Raw genomic sequence first — 21,054 nt, forward strand, 5'->3', positions numbered from 1 at the left:
GGAAAAATAATTAAAAGTGTCTCGTCGATGCTGGCGTAACTATTCATACATCATTGTAATTCGCAAATTGTCCAGCTTTAATACAGTAAGCTATATAGTTGACAAAAGATGTCAAATAAATATTGACGTAGGATTTATAATCCTAACACATGATCCATGCGATCAGCTTGCTAGTTCTAGAAGAAAATAAAGGAAGTACTACATTCTCAAACCAATTAGCCAGCAAGTTCATCAATTCTCCAAAAGGTCAAATACAACACAGCTAGTAGAAATTAACTCCTTTCTCTGTATTAGCAATATGAATCTTAGATCGAGTTGCTTAGCGTTTGATATCTTTCTCATTTGATATTTAGCGATTTCCAACTATATATTACACATAACAGTTATATATCTTATAATCCAACAAAGGAAAAGAAACAAAAAAACAAAAAACAAAAACAAGAACAAAAGAGAGATTGAGGTTGATCTTTAGTAATTGATCTAGTGATGCAGGGTTATATATATTTCTTATGTTCATGAGTACTCGGATTAATAAAAGTATTGTCGTTGGTTTCTTGTGAGGTATGGTTAGTTTAAATAAGCATTAACGTTCATCTTATCTTTCCCCACATGATCACATGATTTGGAGCGATACGTCCATCTCGAGATTTTTGCTTAATTTGATTTAATTTCATAAATTAATGAAAAAGTGCGACAGTACTGTAATTCAATCATTATCGTAAAAGTAAAACTTTACAACAAGATATTTTTACTACAATTATCGTAAAACGTTTCAATCAAGATAGACAAAGAAATTAGGGTAAAATGCCGGACTGTCTGGATTAGACCTAAAAATTTTTTGGTCGTTACAGTTTGAGAGCTACAACATGAAGCTATCTAGAAGAGAGAATTATGAAGATACTAGAGATCTTATCAATAGTGGATTTGAATGAGATTCTCTTGACTTTATTTAAAGGCTTTGTTTCAGAGATTTGTGATATGGGTTTAATAGAATATTTTTAGAAAAAAGTCTGTGAGTTTTTGTGAGCCTTGTACGTTATTGAGATCGTCCTTCAGGAGAGGGATTTGTTGCTTTCGGGAGGAAGCTCTATCGGTCGAAGGGAGTTCACCGTGCAGACTAGAAAATGTGTGGTGCATGCCAAATAATCACTGTGGAGATTCGTCACAGCGGCGTCATTGTCTAGGATGAAGTCCTTGAGTGAATAAGTCCGTCCGGTGTCTGTAATTTCTCAAACATAGTGAATTATTTAATGTCTGAGTGTGGCCCTCCAGATGTAGGTGTGAGCACTGAACTGTAATATCATATTGTGTGTTTATTTACTCTCTGCATTTTATTCTGCTTGAGCAACTATACGTAATTAACCCGGATCTTAATTAATTAAGCCGTGTTCTAGATAGTGTTCCAACGTCATCTGGAACACCAGACAAAATATCAAATCTAACAAAACTGAATGTTTTCCCGTCCAGGATCGCGTGATGCATCAAGATTCCTACCGAAAACCAGCAATTAGGAAACTCGGTGACTTGTATTGCCGAAACCGCGGCTCGTTCATGGGAGACAGACAAGTTGGGGACTATACAACGATATTCCACGGCCTTACATAAGATGTTATCATCATTAGTGCCTAAGACATTGTCTAGGATGGAGTCCTTGAGTGAATAGTCTGTCCGGTGTCTGTAATTTCTCAAACATAGTGAATTATTTAATGTCTGAGTGTGGCCCTCCAGATGTAGGTGTGAGCACTGAACTGTAATATCATATTGTGTGTTTATTTACTCTCTGCATTTTATTCTGCTTGAGCAACTATACGTAATTAACCCGGATCTTAATTAATTAAGCCGTGTTCTAGATAGTGTTCCAACGTCATCTGGAACACCAGACAAAATATCAAATCTAACAAAACTGAATGTTTTCCCGTCCAGGATCGCGTGATGCATCAAGATTCCTACCGAAAACCAGCAATTAGGAAACTCGGTGACTTGTATTGCCGAAACCGCGGCTCGTTCATGGGAGACAGACAAGTTGGGGACTATACAACGATATTCCACGGCCTTACATAAGATGTTATCATCATTAGTGCCTAAGAGCTGATAGAAATCGGCATTGGACTTGGCCACGGTAAGCGAGACCGTGTCGCCTATGGCGTACTCGAAGATGGGCTTAGGGGAAGTGGGAGGACAAGTGAGGTTTCCGGCAAGGGGAAGGAAATGTTGGAGAGAGTGAGAAATAAGGATTGTTTTAGTCTTGGGACGATATGGGAGTGAAAGTAGTTTGTGGTATTTGGAATTTGGATTGAGATTTCATAAAAGAAAAGACGTTCCGTGGGTGGTAACTTTACCCAACGCATGTCAAAGAAAGAAAGAGGAAGAGACATTGGTGTAGTTGAGGCTGTCGGTGGAGGAGTCACCATGCATACCTCAAATATCTGCACCATGTTTGGCTGTGCCATTAATTAATGCCTGTTGATAACGGCCATACTTGTTTGGCCTTTTCTCAAGAAATTTAAAGAGCTCCACGGCAAAGAAAGAGATAATGCCAAATATAATAAGACGATTCCTCATATCTATATGTATAGAATATAAGTATAATTTTTTCCCATTTATTAATTAGGACACTGTCATTAAATAAGTTGGTTTCTTTTTCATAAACTAATATAAATTGTGTAATGCATGTACGTAGAATAAAAATTAGCTGGCCATGTCCTGTCTAATTCACTCATTATAATAAAAAATAGATTAGAACAAGCCATCAGAGTATTTCAAATCTCCGGCTTAAATAAAGTAAGACATATAACTGACAAATTAAAAGATGTCATTGATTTATTTTCATAAAATAATGGGAAGGTGGTATGCGTGTAGGGAAATAATCAAAAGTTGTCTGGCGAGATTCAGGCATTATTGTAAAACAAAGATTAATATATTATGCGCATTAATTTCAACTATTTCCACAGTATTTGTTTGTTGTGTCATTATTTGTTGGTGGATACGGCCATGTTCTTTTTTTTTTTTTTTAGCTTTTCTACATTTTTTCTCTTTTTTCTCTTTTTTTTTCTTTTTTTTTTGTCTACTCTTTTTACATTTTTATATTTTGCTATATTATATATACATTTTGTCATATTATCTTTTTTAACTTTCTCAAAAAATTTTCTACCCTTTTTACATTTTGTCTAAGAAATGCACCGAACGTAGCCCTGCTCTGAAATGCACCACTTCAATGCTCCAACATGGCGGCGACACCAAGTCAACACCACGACATTGGCTAATCTGCTCAATTTGCTCCTTTTGAGCCACGGCGGTACATTCTTGGTCAAGTTTAGTTTTGCCTCATTCAAATGCCGTAGTCATGGCCTGTTGATACCGTCGCGCTCACAATCCTCTCGATCAATTCAAGCCATTTTTGTCTCTGATTCACTCCAAATCAATCTTAAGTGCTATTTCTTTGCTAATCTACAAAATAAACATAAAATCAAACGTAAATCCAACATTTATTTTAATCGCATTCAACTCCTAATCGAGCCTCCACGTCACCGACTCCCGCTCGGGGGGGTGGTGTGACAAGAATTTTCTGATTTTTAACTTATAACTTGTTATTCCATATTTATATTAGCAAATACTTATCATAAAAGTATTCATATTAATGATACAAAAGATTTCAAAAAATTTTATCTTATACAATAATTTTGATAAATTTCTCGGTCATGACACCAAATAAGCCGTGGGGCCTGCAGGCTCTTTTTCGCCCACACTGACTTGCCTGCCTAGTCAGTGTGGTGCACATGCAAGAAGCTAGCGTGTGATATAATATTGTACCCATCAAAGTACAAGGCATGTGATGTGGGCACGCAACGGGCATTGCAGCCCCTGCGCTTGGCCACATTTGTTGCTAGTGCTGTAAGAAATCACCCTGAACCCAACGAACCTGGTCGAGCCTAACTAATCCTACCTGAAAATCACACGTTTTCAATTTTTTTATTTAATTTTCAGTTTTACTTATGCCCAACATGTACTGTGCGGGTAGGAGCACGGGGTGGGATTCTAAGAACCCGAGGTACCCTGATCCTGAACCTGTTGAAAAAGTAAGCAAAACAATGCACAACCCTAATGTTTCTCACTCTCTCTAAAAGGTAACCTTGCCGAGCCAGCTTGGTAATCTGTTTTTTTTTTCCAACTTTAACATAAAAGGTAACAAAACAAATTTTCAAAACTGAGAATGGGCCAGGCTTAATAGAGGGCCCAACATGGCCTATGATTGGCTCAACCGTAAAGACCAACCCGCAGTATCTTGCTAAGTCGACCCTACCCGAGGTACCCCGATCCTGAACCTATTGAAAAAGTAAGTAAAACAATGGACAACCCTAATTTTTCTCACTCTCTCTCAAAGGTAACCTTGCTGAGCCAGCTTGGTAATCTATTTTTTTTTCCAACTTTAACATAAAAGGTAACAAAACAAATTTTCAAAACTGAGAATGGGCCAGGCTTAATAGAGGGCCCAACATGGCCTGAGATTGGCTCAACCGTAAAGCCCAACATGCAGTATCTTACAGAGTCGACCCTACCTGAGGTAACTCGATGGTGTACGAGGTTTTGGTCCCTACTGCCTGTTGCGGCCTGGCAAATTCCCAGCCTGATATTTGTGGCTCGGCCCAAATTTTGGCCACACCCGAGCCTACCCAGCTGATTTACACCTCTATTTGTTGCAATAGTGGGAAGCCAAAGGCCAAACCGGGGTTGGCCTATTCTTGCAGATTTTTTAACGTTTTGACCTATATGTAGAAATATCTACATTTTAATATTTAAGACATGAGAGATCATTTAAGGACATTAGAGGAAATTTTTCCAAGCCCAAGAAAATCTATCTTAATTATCTTAAGAAATAATAAAGTAGAATTAATTGTCAAAATCCTATAGGATTTAAAGAAACAAAATATCTTGATTGACATTGATAATCATGACGCCGATAATCACTGCAATTCACCTGGAATATTAAAAGAGGGATTATATTCTCATCCTATTTCAAGAAGAAAAATGATCTTCAATTTTTTTTTTTTTTCAAGTCTTGATTCTTCAAGAGTATTCTCATCGTATCCAAAATAAAATTACAGTGATGACTACTAATTGTACAATAAAATTATAGTTTTTTTTTTTTTTGGCCCCGAAACAAACAAAAAAGAAAGAGGGATTCCTTAACCCCAGTTACTTAACCACTGTTGCTCCTTATTAGAGATTCAAGACCCTCAGCAAACAAAGAAGCGCAAGCTTCCATATGATGTTTTAACAAAACCAATCCGATCTCAATTCCCCCCTCCCCATTTCGATTTTCTGACAGACATATTGCTCCCGTTCCATCTATGGAAACAACATCCACCTCTCTCGGCTTTCCCCATCCAAAATCTGTATCGTAAACCTCAAACCGAGGCGATGATGCAACGGAATACTGTCTTGGGAATGTCTTCACTGCGTTAATAGACGACGCAACCCAATTCTCAGCTCCATCTAGAGGTCCCTCATTCAAGCCTTTTATAGCTTCACTTATTGCGTTTACAGCTACAAAAAGTCCTTCTTTTCCCAACAGGGCTTCTCTTTCAACGACGATGACATTTTCGCCAACGCAGTTTCCAAAATATGTCGCTGGTATTGGAGGCTCCAAGCGAGACCTTAAATCCATGGCGAATGTAAAGGGTATTTCGTTGTCGCTTATTTCTTCTGCTTTAACTAAACAAATCCAAGTATAGGCGCACGTTACTAAAAATGTGGACGCACGAATTGGACAGTGTTTTTGATCATTTACCAATTGCTTTAGCTTTTCTATTTTCGCTCGTGGCAATTGGAAGGTTCCTCGAACTGAATCCGGTTGAACTGTATACGATCCTTTCCAAGGCAATAAACTTCTATTATCGGGTCCGTCCATATTTTGCCACCGATTTGATAAGAACGTTCCAACATCGGCAGGGTCTTTGATATGAGTTCTGTCGTAAACTGGTGTTAGCTCCGGCGGTAATTGATCATGATGAACATCACCACTATGATCTCCTGATCCAAGTGATCTGCATATGTGGGCCCATGATTTCATAAACAAGTGAAAACTTTTTCCGTCGAGGACCGCGTGATGCATGGTGATCCCAATGGAAAACCCGTGGTCCGGGAAGTCGGTGACTTGAATCGCCAAAACCGCGACTCGCTCATGGGATGCTGACAACTTGGGGATCAGAGAACGGTGATCCGCGGCTTTGCAGAAGACGTCGTTGGTGCCTGAGAGGCGGTAGAAATCGGCCGTGGATTTGGCCACGGTCAGCGAAACGGCGTCGCTTTCCGAGTATTCGACGCCGGGATTTGGGGAAGTTGGAGGCCATGTTAGGTTCCCGGTGATAGGGAGGAAGTGGAGGAGGGTGAGAGACAAAGAGTGTTTGAGTCTCGGAAGAATGGATTTGAAGAAAAAATTAGAAGATTTATTAATGTTTGGGGTTGGGATTTCGTAGAAAAAGAGATGTTCGTATGGTGGGAAACGTAACCATCTAATGTCGAAGAAAGTGAGAGGAAGAGACTTCGGGGATGGATTGACTGTAGGTGGAGGAGCCACCATGCAAACCTCAACTATTTCCACTTCAATTGGTTCTGCCATTAATTTGATTTGCTGGTTGATAGCTCTCGACAAAGCAAAAGATAAAATTAAAGGAGATAAGACGATTCTCCTAATTTTAGTTAAAAAGAAAGACCGTTCTTCCGAAGAAGTGTGTTTGTTTTCCGTCTACTTGCTAAACTTTTTAGTATGTAAAATAAAGATTAATATAGGCCGTTCTTTAATCAGGTTTAATATGTATAGAAGAAGTGTGTTTGTTTTCCGTTTACTTGCTAAGCTTTTTAGTATGTAAAATAAAGATTAATATAGGCCGTTCTTTAATCAGGTGACGGACCTGACACCGCACCCATCTGGCTGCTTTGGGTTCGGTGAAATGAGTGAGAAAAGGGAGGTTGTTGGGCACGTGTTACGGAGGGAAATGTCATTCCGGTTGATGTCAGATAGACATCTTAAGTCAAAATGTATTAAGAGAAATGTTATGTTACTTTCTTCGCTGTTTCGCTGTTTTCGAGGCGGACTTCATTATTTAAATATAGATATATTATATTAGTGGATTGAAACAGTGGATATTGAGAACGACGAAAAGAGTGCTGACTTCAAAAATTGAATGAAGATGATAAAATGGGTAAAATTATTAGCCCGTTTAGTTTATTGATTTAAATTTTTAATTTGAGTTAAAATGTGATTTTATATGAGAGTTTTTTACTGTAATAAAAAAGTTAGATGTGACTATTTTTGAGGATTTTTTACTATAACAAAATTTAAATTCTAAACTCAAATTGATGAAATGAACGGGACCATAATGACTCATTCCTGACTTTTTCTTTTTACACAACTGCGATGAGAGCCTCAATCACGCATATAGTTCATGATTTTTCTTTTTTATACAACTTTTAAAGCATCATTTTGCAGTATTTCGAGGAATTAATTGAATTTAAGGGTGCAAATATTGAAATATAAACCTCATTCTCACATACTCAGCAAAAGCAAAAGGCAGGTCATTAATGATCTTAGCACATATAATCAATTACGAAACTTTTTAGAATCAAATTTACCCCCACCAAATAACACTGCACCGGCATCTTCGGCAATGAACGTTTGCCCCATATCACGTAAGTGATTTTTAAACAAGTCTTAAGATGGCGTTTTAGATTATCAGTTATATATCTGCTAGATACACTTCATCACATTTTGTAATTGGCCTTTAGTTTCTTGTCTGCATTCAAAGGAAGATAATCAAAGTAATTCTAGACGTTCGAGGTCAACTTCCTTTTTCTTTTGGGCCTTGCTAGATTTGGGTTTTGTTAGGTAAGTTACTTAAATTAGGAGAGAAAGAAAAAAATATGTCAAGACTTGAGATAAATTAAAATTAATAGGCCAAAAGTTTATATAAATTAATAAATGGCCAAATTACTGTTTTCGTCCATAACTTGTCCGGTTATGAACCACAACTTGACAAGTTATTATCCATAAATCACGGTTTTTGTCCATAACTTGTCTGGCTATGAACCATAACTTGACAAGTTTGTCTATAACTTATCTAGTTATGAACCATAACTTGACAAGTTATAGCCTATTAATTTCTATAACTAAAAGTTGGCCTATATACTTCCTTAAGCTTTTCATATTTGTCTATTTTCTACTATTTCCGTTAAATTAGTTTTAAAAAAGTTAATATTTTGTGTTTTTTTGGGTAAGTTACTATTTTTTATTTTCAAGTAAGGGTTATTTTATGGCTCATTAGGAGTTTATAAATATGTGATTTGTGCAAGGTTTTATGTGTATTAAGAGAAAAGTGTCTCTTTTTGAGAGAAAAGAGAGAGTGCGGAAAGAGATAGACAAAAGGTATAAAAGAGTTTTGAATAGAGAGAGAGTGAGAAAGTTTGTTGAGTGTGTAATTCTGAAACTTTTAGTGAAATTTTTCTCCATCTCCTATGGATATAAGCAATTTTGCCGAACCAAGTGAATTTTTGTCTTCTCTGGTTTTTTTTTTTTTTTTTTTTTTTTTGGTTGTTGCTGCTGCATGTGTGTGGGGGTGTATTTTTCCTGACAGGTATTGACACTTATCTATAACTTCACTTGATGTGAAAATCATTCGCTTGTGCTCATTTTTTGATGTGAAATTGAACCCTTTAAAATTGGTATTCCTCTGGTTGACCTTTGGGTTGGCCCATATTCTATAGGGCCTACAAGAAATACTTGGGCTTGCCACTACGCGCGCCGATTACAGTTACATTTGGCATAAGTACGAACGCCATTGCTGAAAAGATAACAATAAAACTCGCTTAACAAACAGATTTGGGGTGGATATATGTATTATTTTCAATGTTTAACGACTACGTATTTTTACTTTTTTAGATGAAATAGGTTCCCAAGTTCCCATAATTTTCAAATCACTTGCTCGGATCTTGTGTCCAAATGTACAGTCAAATTCTGAACAAGCTAACGGGCTCCGAAAGAAATTTAAAAGGCATACGTTCAATACATATATAGGTTGTCAATTAATTAAGTTGAAGTCATGTGACAGATGGTCAAGCCAAAAATGAGAATTCATTCCTTTCATTAGCAATCCATTTACTGGAGACATAGTTACCCATTGTGATACAAAGTCGGTATTATTGCTTTTTTTTTGTTTTTTTTTTTTTTTTTTTGTGTGTGTGTGGATAAAGGGGGTTTATGCAGAGTAATTAAGATGTGTTTTGATATCTTGGCGTCGGCATGCCGCGTATTTATCGAACTTGGGCATTGGAGCATTTAAACTTGTCACATTATATTAGAGTCATGTGTGAAATTATCGTTACGGCTATGGTTGCAACTGTAATATAGTTGAGATTATTTAATTGCATGTTGTATGAAGATCAATGTCGTCAATGTTACACGAGATATATAGATATACTTTTTTCACTAGATGACATAAACAATATTCAACTAATTTTAGATTAACAATATTTAAATTTTCAGACAGACCAATATTGGCCGAGTTAATTATCAAAAAAATATATATATATATTACCCTAGTTAATTTTTTTCATACTGCCATTAAAAAAGAAAAGATTCGTTAAAGTATAACTGGAATTAGATTCTTCGAAGTTCGAACGATAGTACTATACCTGACTAGAGTATGATGATGATTAAGGCTGGAGGTTATAAATATTATAAATAGAACAGGTTTGTATAATTAGTTTTATTGCGAGCTATAGGTTGATATTATTAGTTTTATTGTGGGCTAGGGTTCATTAAGAACTCAAGCTTTTCCATAAATATCACTAAACCAGTTCCTCTTCCAAGCTATTATTGAGTACTACTTAACAGTACTGTAAAAAGAATAGCAATATTGCTGAATCTCTACTTTGCTACGATATTTAATTATAGATATACGCCCCCGAATTATATCTATATATGTATATGCAACTGGATGGGATAGGATGATGTGATAATTCACCGTGCACGCTGCTGTTTGCATCAATATAGGCCCATGAAAGGTTTTTTTTTTTTTGATTTGGCATATATATGTTTTGCGCATGCGTATGTGTTTTTGTTGTGTCGGCTCTTTTCTTTTTCTTCTTTACGTTTTCTTAACGCTTTTTAACAGTTAGATCCAACATGTATAACGCTTTATATATATAGGTTGCTTCTTGTATATGCTTTCTTTTTGCCCTTTTGCTCACAATCTTTTAAGTTTTTGTTTGGATTTTCAGGGAATTCATTGATTAGTCAATATCGCGAGAGAATGCACTAGATCAAGAATATTTGTGCAGATAGATTGATCAGCTTACTTAATTTGGTAGTGGTACAGATATGGCAGTAGAATTAATTTACTGACTCTTGTTTACTACATATATATACTAATTCAAATGAAGAAATTTTCTGACAATAATGATATAAATTTCATTATTCGTATCATTTCCACTTAAAGATAATTAATAATTTGATGCAAAAGTTGTTACATCGATAAAATAAACCAAAAAAAAAAAATCTAATACTATGGCACTTATGACACGGTAAAGGAGTCGGATATGTGAAATTGATGGGTCCAAAACATGTGAAATTTTTATTAGTATATTGATTGCAGTCCACCAACCGAGCCTAAAAGAAGATCATCTACCAGCTTACAGTCACCTTCACACTCTCATTATCATCTGTGTATCTATCTATCATTCTCATTATGACTAATTTAAAGCTGCAGAGAGTGACTGATCAGCTTCTAGGAATTGTACTACTGAAGAAAGGATAATTAGAATGTCAAAAGCCTCATTAGTTTTCAGTTCTGAATTTTTACAGTTAAAAATTTTTAAAAAAATATCACATTTAATTTTTTCAATTACAATTAAAAATTTTTAAAAAATATCACATCTCAACTCGAATTAAAAACTTAAATTTTTGAAACGAACTAGTTATATGCTAGTTAAAACAGTATACACAGAAAAGACAAATGGACAATCAATAAATGTGGCAAAGAATTGCAGAGAAAAGCAGATCCCCTCATTTCCCGGGACACAAATCCAATTTTCTCTAGCTCTTTATAAGCGGCAACTGGGAATATATATTCTTCTGGTAAGAGGGATTGTGCTTCAATCAGTTGCTACTAATAAGGAATTTCGATATTATGATCTGTATTTTTCATACGCGTATATAACACATGCCAGATATGATCAGACTCGATTTGGGATCAATTTAGGGGTTTATACACATACATACATATATATATATGTATGTATGTATATATTCCCTAAATCGTGATCTAAAGTGTCAATTGAACAAACAAACCTCAACGAGCGGTTATTGCCACATATTCTTAACTTTAAAGCCATTCAAAACTTTGGCTCTTTTTTTTTTAATTTTTTTTTTCTGAAGCACTAATAAGTGCCCCTTTACTCCTATTTTTGTCGGCAATATTTCTTTTATACACACACACATATATATATATATATATATATATTGTGTGTGTGTGTGTGTGTATTTGAAACTCCGGACATATAGGTACAAGTCTTTCTAGAGGATCTCTTGTTGGTTAATAATTTCATATTTTCTTCCGATTTAAAAGACGTATTGTGGCTTTTTAAAAAAAAATAATAAACTGAGATAAAAAATAACTGGTATGAAAGATGATTAAAGACGTAATGTGCCTTTAAATGTAGCATATATGGTTCCTTTTCGCCCCATAAAAACTTGTCACATTGATATATCTACATTTCACTATAAGAAAATGGTGGGAACTAATTAATGATGAGAGATTAATTTGAAATAGTACTTTTTCATAGCTAATTTGTGTTAATCCTTATGTTAGAGTACAAGAGACAACGCAGTCTTCTATAAATGGTATCTTGTAATCAGTGGCCGGAGCTAGAAAATTTTTTCAAGGGGCGTTTGTTTTTTTTTTTTTTTTTTTTTTTTTTTTTTAGTAAAATACAGGGGGGTTTTTTTTTTTTTTTTTTTTTTTTTTTTTTTTTTGAAGTAAAATAACCATGTAACTATCTTGTTTTCTTTTTAAAGCTTTTGGCCTTTCTCTTTTATCTTTTTTTTAATCTATTTTTATCTTTTATTTATTCTTTCAAATGAATCAAACCTCTAATAGAGTTTAATTTACCTTCTGTTGTTTAAAGTCTACAAATTATGAATTTTATATAGTAGTATAGTTAATTTTTACTTGTATTGAGAATTTAAGTTTGAGTTATTAATACTTAAGAGTCAAAGTTTAAGGTATAATCTAAAGATTTCAAAAGTTTTATTAAAAAAGAAAATGCATGAAACTACTAGAATTTGGAAGATAATAGAAAATATTTTAAAGCATATATAAAAAATTGTAATTACGAAATTTTAGGGCGAGCGAAATTATTAGAAAAAAAAAATTTTCAGCAGCCGAAAGTTAAAAGGGGACAACTGCCCCTGGGCCTCAAGTGGCTCCGTTACTACTTGTAATTAAAGGGAGAAAGAGAGAAATAAGCCAAGACTTGAGATGAATTAAAATTAATAGGCCAATAGTTTACATAAGTTAATAAATAGGCCAAATTAATGTTTTTGTCCATAACGTGTCTGGTTATGAACCATAACTTGACAAGTTATTGTCCATAATTCACAGTTTTTATTCATAACTTGTCTGGCTATGAACCATAACTTGAAAAATTTATCCATAACTTATCTGGTTATAAGCCATAACTTGACAAATTATGGCCTATTAATGTCTATAACTAAAAATTGACCTATATACTTTCTTAAACTTTTTGTATCGATATATTTTCTACTATTTCCGGTAATTAAACAATATATATAGAAGTCGATGACCATATCGATGTTGCTTCTATGAAGCTTCTGAACTAACTAGCTAATGCATATGGATTAGCACCCGATCGACCCCATATTCTATCTTAGCTAAAAGGTGCATGAGAAATATGAGAAGACTTTTTCTTTTTTTGTCCGTTTCCATCTTCACTTTTGGACCTGAGTCGACTCAATTATCAGAAAAAATAGAGGAACATTTGACCTGCACGCATGCAGTTCTTTTCATATAAAGGTCCTTGACCCTTCCCTCTCCTCCTTAATTTAATAATGCAAATTGTCTCAAACTTAGAAGATGTTTGGTAGAGGGATTCGTTCCCTGATTCAAATAATGATTCATAGTTCGCTACAGTATTTTCTCTTACAAAAAACACACATAAATCAAAAATAATTCAAATCACATAGTTTAAATCCTCCAACCAAACGTCCTCTTAGTTTTGAATGCGGATTTTGATTGTCAAGTTGCTTAGCGAGTGTCGACCTAATTAAAATATGTTAAGTTTCTCTGATTTCAATTACTCTCGCCCTTTTGTAAAATAAAAAGAAAGAATGAAAGATCGGCAACTGAAAAACTTGAGGACAAATTAACAAGCAAAAGAAGATCATGAGATATGTGCATTACATATATAGATTTATCATCATGATTACCAAGGAAGGGACAACTTGATATGATGTGATGTGTTATATACAATGGAACTAAACACAAATATATATATATATATATATATATATTGACGAGGAAAATTATTCAAAAGTTGATATGTATACATTATACAGAAAAAGTTTGGTACAGTGTAACAGTAACAGTAGTATGTGCTGCTAGGATTCAGAAAAGGTGTAGTGATTAATAGTAAGGTTATCAAGGGAAGGGGGTTGTGTCTGTCTGGAATCTGGGGACCATTTATTGGGCAAACAGTGTCAGTCTCTCTCTCTGATCTCTCTCTCTCTCTGTCACAGATCAACAGTGTATGTTGTGTGAACCTCACTGTGCCGATGATCTTGAGATGCCCGCCACTGTTTGTTTAGAGAATTAGAGTTGTCTTGGACGACACAGCAGATAAGAACCATAAACTTTTCTCTTCCATCTTTTTATTAACCAGCTGCAAATTAAAGCACTCTCTCTCTCTCTCTCTCTCTCTCTCTAGATCAAAAAGATGCTTGAAACAACATTAATTTGATCAAGAACACTAGAAGAGCTTCTGATATACTTGCATGAAATATCTAGTACCACTCCATTGTCTATTTTCGGTCGTAAAAAAGCTAGTAATATAGTAGTGATAAATCCGTGGCCAATTGGCCTAAACTTTTTTTTTCCCCCCTTAAAATTAAGTCCTTTTTTTCTTTTTTCTCTCCTTTTTTAAGTACTAATATTGCTGTTTTCAATAATATAAAACAAGATCGATCGTTTGTTGAAAACTATTGATAATTACATAAGAGAGTAATAGTTAACTTTCTTTTTTTGGTTGGGGTCATCTATTAATTAATGGGTAGCCTTTTCTGAAACTTTTATGAGTGTTATTAATTCAGTTTAATTTACTTTGCTTCATTGGAGCCAAAAAGGCCTGTTATCGTTGTTTTTAATTTATTGTCTTCAACAGCAACGTATTAGCTAATTTGGAGATGATAAGGTTTTCAGCGGCGTTTATGTTCAACTAATTCTTTTTTATATTTCTATCTGATAATACTGCATGTGCAGGCACAGCAGACCTAATTAGTATTAATATATATATACATATATTAGATTTTTTCTAGCTGTCTTTTAGTTTTCTTTCTCCAAAAAAGGGCAAAGATAGAAGGTTTTCTGGATGTTATTCACCTTTTTCCTGCGGTAATTATTGGCATCATACTAGATTTCACTTCTAGTCAATCAAAGTTTTCCCTGTTGATTTGCGTGCTAATTAATTATATGTTCCATGAAAAACGGCAAATTAATTACCTGTAGAGGTTTATTTAAAATTAATGGGAAATGTCTCTTATTATAGTACCTCTCACAAATCATATGCATAAGCTAACTAAGACCTCGTTCATTTCATAAGTTCAAATCACAACTTAAGTTTTTATTACAGTTTTCTCTCACAAAAATTTACTCATGTAATTTACTTTTTAATTCGAATCAATGAAACAAATGAAGCCAAGCCTATGACAAACGAATAAGCTGTTATGTATCCGCACATGCACATATAAATATACCTCTCTTTCTCTCTTTGGTTATATATATATATATAATAATAATAAATGTACAATTGGTTATGGCATACTCATAGATAATGAGAAGCGTGACATAATTGTATTTATTTAACCTAATCTTAACGTTGAAAAGATATAATAATATTATAGTGTATAGATAACTAAATTTTTTGGTGTTGCACCTTTCAATGTTAGTATGACAAATAGTCGCGTTATAATTCTCACTTTAATTTATATTCTTATAGTAGAAGTATAGTACTTTGGGAGACCATAATAATGGTATATAAGAAAATGCTCTTCAGCTTGCGAACTTAAATTCTTAAGATGTGTGTGTGTGGCTAAAATATCGAGCTTGAATTCAATATTTACCCTATATATCCGTTCGAGTAGTACAGGCACAAGTACCGTGCCATTTTTCCACTACCACATATAGTCTAAGTATTACCTAGCTAGTTTTGGAAGTTCTTGCTTGTTTCTGAAGGTCAGCAACACACCAACAAGATAATATAAGGAAACAGCTTTTTGATGAATGCAAGTGTATATCTTGTCAGACATAAAGCAAATAATTAAGCAGCACCAAGAATACACTGCAATATAGCTAGCTAGGGCTTTGATTCTATAGCAAACAGTACACGTCTCATTAATCAACAGAGCTGACCCTAATTAAGGCATGAAGAAATTATAAGACTATAGTACAAGCACATATTTAATATTATTGGGTATCTTTTTATTTTTTATTTTTTTTCCTTTCTTTTTCAAAGATGAGAAAGAAAGAAAGAAAGAAAGAAAGAAATTGAATTGGTATACGGCTGTGGTCTCCATCTTCGACTGGTTTTTAATGACTGGGGTTTTGAAAATAGTGATTCCCATTACGACTCTGATCAGCTGTTAGGTATTTGAAGTCTAAATTTGCTGCATGCATATTTCTCTGAGGGAAAGTTGTGTGGTCCTCTTCCTACTCAGTGGGTATTTTAAAGGGTAAAAATACATATATTGGTCCCTCATCTATAAGGTAGCTTTTTCATTATCTGAAGTAGCTATCAGACACATCAACATGACTTCGCTCTTAAGTATACACCACAACTTTTCCAACCCCATGAAATAGACTTATCTTAGTGAATTTCTTGTCTCTACATCCTATGTAAAAAAATAAAATAAAAATAAAAGTTTGTTTCTTACCGGGCGGTCTGTTTATTAATAATAAGAGGCCGTTTGCTTCATAAACTCAAATTCAAATTATTCATTCTACTACAGTGTTTTCCTCTTAAAATAATAAATTTGAATTTCAAACGTCGGAATCAAGAATCACAGTTTGAGTATATCTTCCAAACGGACCCTACGTAATTGGGATCCGAGTTATTTGTTTAAACTGATGAAGGAATTTTCTTTTGAAAAAATCATGATGACTTCCATATATATACCATACAAGGTTATGTGACAAATGTTAACTTTTAACTTATGGTGTATATTTTTTCCATTTTAGTGATACCATTACAAGAGATAAAACTGGAGAAACCACGAGGGTGTTGTATATATTAATGCAAAATTTGCAGCTATGCAGGCTTTGTTCACATGTGCAAGAACATGAATAATCGTCTTTGCCTTTGGTACTAGCTAGGCGTGCATTCATCGACCCATGTGATAAGGATTCAGTCGCTAAACCTTTTTGTAATTGTCGATAAAGCATGGCTCGCCACTTTTCAAATCGTGCACTAGTATTTATTTTTATATATGGTCCCCAATTGAGATTATAACCATGTAGAAGAAGAATACTTTTAATTAACATGCTTAGGTTTCCCTAATGTTGCTTTTAACTAGACTAAAATAGATAAGCTAATAATTAGCATCATCAACATTATTAATCCTTGATTATATATGTGTAAACGCAGTCAACGATTGATTATTTTACACGATATGAAATTAATGACAGCACATTCGTTTGAAGGGATGATAGTGAGAGATGTGCCACGTGGCAGGTTATACACCATTGCTTTATCTTTTCCATGGAGAGCATGGTCGGTTGAATTCCGGCATCTTCCTTTTCTAAACCATGCTCGCTTCTTCAACCAGTTTAATATTCTCCAGAAATATGTTGGTCCAAGAATCTAAACTTTTGAGCCCTATTATACTCAGCTCAAGCGATTGAGTGAATTAGTACCGAATTTAGAAGTTATATATGGACGCCGATCGATATCGGTGTAAAACCCCTACTGTTCTCCGAAGTCCATAATCAAAGTACACCAATTAAACTGCACTTCTACCTGTTGAGAAATCGTTTGTGTAAGTTATTATTATTATTATTTTGATTTTTGGTTTGATGTATTGCTTCTTTAAATCAGTATCGCCATGATATATTTACCTAACAAGAAATTCTTTCTTCTTTCTTCTCCTTCTCCTTCTCACTCGGCGAAAAAAATATCAATCACTGGTCTAAGTTCCGCATCATTTGTGATCAATATATGGTTTTCTTTTACCTAATGACTATTTTTTCAGTATATTTTAACAGTATATCATGTAGCCCTTCAATTAATCTAGCTCATATTCATCAATATCTCTTGCTACCTGATGTGAATTCTTGGTGTGTAGTTTTCCCAACTACTTAGACATGATCTCTTATACATTAATCGATATACATACATATATATATATATGCTTCTAATTTCTTTCGAACTCTATATATATGGAACTTTGCACATGAAATTGTCATGTTTGTACTTTCCCCTAATTATAACACTAAGGCAAACGATTTTTTCTTTGATTAATTTAGTGGAAAGGAAGACCAAATTAACCTTCTTTGATCTAACTCTTCTTCGTTTATGTCCTTCTCCTCTCTGTCTTTCATGGATCGGTGGTGATGAATAAACAGACGGTACCAGGAGATTGATTAGATGAAGCATCATGAACTGAAGCAGCTTATAATTGGAGAAGATAGTTAAAGGAATATGAAGGAACTACAAGATTGATCTTACTTGTCACTTACCACACGTATATATGAAATGATGAGAGCAAGGCACAAGATAATATGATTAATAACTCCAAAGAAACTGAATTTCCTCCGAGAGAGGAAGGCAATTCAAGTCATGAGATTGGAAAGGTCAATAGTAGTACTAAGGTTTCATCAAGTGCGGCCACAAGTGCAAATCCAACGCCATGGTTAAGGTTGAAGGATCCGAGGATTGTTCGCGTGTCGCGCGTTTTCGGAGGTAAGGACAGGCATAGCAAAGTGTGCACCATAAGAGGGTTGAGAGACAGGCGGGTGAGGCTGTCAGTTCCCACAGCTATCCAATTGTATGATCTTCAAGATAGGCTAGGCCTTAATCAACCGAGCAAAGTCGTGGATTGGTTGCTCAACGCCGCTAAGCACGAAATCGATGAACTCCCTCCGCTTCCAATGCCACTTGCTGGGAACTTCTCGCTGTTGACGCCTCGCGAAGCGAATGCTGCTACTACTGCAAGCCAAGCGAATGAAGATCAAGGGTTCCTCAAGAACAATAACAATAACATGAGTGCTATTGAATGGGAATTAGGTTCAACAAGCAGACAAAATTTTTGGACTAACACCACTACTAGTACTAGTACTTCATCAGATGCTCTTTGGAAGGCAAGATCAAAAGAAGTTGCAAGAGAAACGGCTAATAATAGTACTACTAGGAGTGAAGTTGAGAAAGAAGAGGGAAATCACGAAGGAAGCAATAATCTCACACAAAGAACAACCAATAATCATCCTTTTTTCCCAGGTATGTTGAACAACATTGCCCATATGCCACATGGTGTTAGTTATCGTTGGGAGCCTCCAAATTATCCGCTATTGTCGCATTTCGGAGGCGCCGGCCATGGATTAAACATCACATCCCAATCAGATCAGCATCTTCAAAGCTTGAACGTTATGTCTCTACAACCATCCACATTGTCTCTATCAACCGGCTCTCCATATACTACTACTACGCAAACTTATTTTCCTTCACACAGTGCTGCAGCTTCTGGCGTGGAGTTAGTTGATTCTAGACAAGTGAACCATTTTCACATGTTGAGCTCAAATGTAGTACAAAACCTCTTGCCAAACACAATAAGACCATTCCATTTTGGTGCGAATAATTCTAAGCTTGTCTGTTATCCTCCGAACGACAATGGAAGTGATCAGCAAAAATAAGGAACAAGAGTAGTATAATGTAAGGGCCAAGTTATTATATCTTCTGAATGATACTTGAGGCCCGTACAAAGGACATTACAAAGTAGCCCCTCTTTTCATGAAATAAAAAGCCTGACTGATCATCAGCTGATCTCTTTTTAACAACGAGAGATCAGAGGAAAAGGTACATAATTAGAAGGCACATTCTGCTAAAACTCAGGCCAGTGTGCATGCAGACAAATCTTCGTCTCAGTTATGATTATATTTTTCTTTTCTTTTCTTTTTTGTTTTGTTGGTTGTGGGATGTTAATTATCAATATTTCCTAAATATTAATTGATTTTTCTCTCTTTTGTAGTGTTGATTGAGTGTCGTGAATTTGAGTTAATGAAAATCTAGGCGAATTTCGAAAGCATTTTGGTCGCTGTGCAAAGTGAATAGTTTGATACTGTTTTGGAAAGTCATGCATATATGTCTAATAATTATATCCGAGATGAACACTACTAATTCGCACCTATTCTCTGAACTTTTTCCAGTTTTGCATTTGCTTGATCAGAACTATCGTGTTAGGTACTATTTACCACCTTATAGTAGTTGCTTACTATGATCTATTGGAAATATTATTAAACACAAATTTGATAACGGATTCTAGTTTCTTTCAAGTTAAACTCATGTGAAGCATAATTCATGTATTTGGTGTTAAGGCATAATCACGTTGTATTTAGTGTTTATTGATTGGCATTTAGCACAAATTTGATAACAGGCGTTGCTTGTTTCCTTCAAATTAAGCTCACGTGAAACGCGTGTAATTGGTGTTAAGGGGTAGTATTAGGGAAGAGCAATATGTTGAGTTCCGCGTTCTAGAGATTTTCGAACCACAACCAAATCTACCAAAATCTGCAAATAGCTTCACTTGCAAAACCTTGGCCCTCTTCGACATGTTGGAACATAGGCAACAGAAATAGCTTTTCTTTCCTTAAGAGTACCCCTTAACAATATCTGTCACGTGAGTTTAATTTGATAGAAACTCTTCATGAATATGTCTTCTTTTTTTTTTTTTTTTTTGTTCTAGCTCTTATGTGGTTATGTTTTAGTTTTGTTAGATGTTTTAGTACATCTCAACCTAGTTGGCATGTCAAAAAAAAATACAGATATAAAAGTTCATAGTGAAATTAGCAGGCCACAAATACCTACACACACATTTAAAAAAAAAAAAAAAAAAACAGAAAAAACAAAAGAACTGAAGACTAGCATAGCTTCCCAGAGAAAGTATTACTCTTGTCAATATTGGCAAGAATATCTTTAAAACCCCAGATGGAAAAACCCAAAAAAGTAAAAAAAAACACGCATGATCCCCCAGAAAACACGAAGCAAAGAACTTTGAAGAGCAAGCTTAATTTCTGTAACATAAATTTCGCCAGTTGAAAATTTATTTCAGAATGGTTAGAAATAGACCTGCACAAAACTACAAGGCTGTGTACATGTAGAGATACTCTAAATTCAATCTCGATAGCTTAAGTAGTCTCTTTCCAAGATAATCTAATCTTCCACGGCAAGGTTCCATTTTCTCCCCCAAGCAATGTTGACTACTTTAATAATGGCCATATATAATGTATATCACTATATTTATATATAACTTTTCTGCCATACATTTCGGGGTTTGTATTATATAAATGTTACATTCATTTTTTAATCGATTCTGAGTTTGTGTATATATGTGTCTGTATGTATATATGCTTTTTCTAGCTAGTAGAATACTTAAAACCCTAAAATGCGCACACACACACAGAGAATATTCCATTCGATTCAAAACGATATTGGATATCATGTCTCGCTTTCTTTTAGTGGCTGGACAAATATAAGACGGAGATGAAAGGGATCAAAGTG

The 21,054-nt window shown here is 34.8% G+C and overlaps 2 protein-coding genes across 2 annotated transcripts; one reads left to right on the forward strand and one right to left on the reverse strand.

Annotated features, from left to right (window-relative positions):
• Nucleotides 1–5,150: 5,150 nt before the first annotated feature.
• Nucleotides 5,151–6,738, reverse strand: LOC21403908 (malonyl-CoA:anthocyanidin 5-O-glucoside-6''-O-malonyltransferase). Its single transcript, XM_010091346.2, has one exon. The coding sequence runs from the start codon at nucleotides 6,617–6,619 to the stop codon at nucleotides 5,198–5,200; it is 1,422 nt and encodes a 473-aa protein (XP_010089648.1). The 5' UTR covers nucleotides 6,620–6,738; the 3' UTR covers nucleotides 5,151–5,197.
• Nucleotides 6,739–17,081: 10,343 nt separating this feature from the next.
• On the forward strand, nucleotides 17,082–19,535 carry LOC21403909 (transcription factor TCP13). The gene is made up of 2 exons (XM_010091347.2): nucleotides 17,082–17,320; nucleotides 17,907–19,535. The coding sequence occupies exon 2, from the start codon at nucleotides 18,063–18,065 to the stop codon at nucleotides 19,188–19,190; it is 1,128 nt and encodes a 375-aa protein (XP_010089649.1). The 5' UTR covers nucleotides 17,082–17,320; nucleotides 17,907–18,062; the 3' UTR covers nucleotides 19,191–19,535.
• Nucleotides 19,536–21,054: the final 1,519 nt, after the last annotated feature.

This window comes from Morus notabilis, unplaced genomic scaffold (genome assembly GCF_000414095.1).
Source record: "Morus notabilis unplaced genomic scaffold, ASM41409v2 Scaffold241, whole genome shotgun sequence".
In the NCBI taxonomy this organism is placed as follows: Eukaryota; Viridiplantae; Streptophyta; class Magnoliopsida; order Rosales; family Moraceae; genus Morus; species Morus notabilis.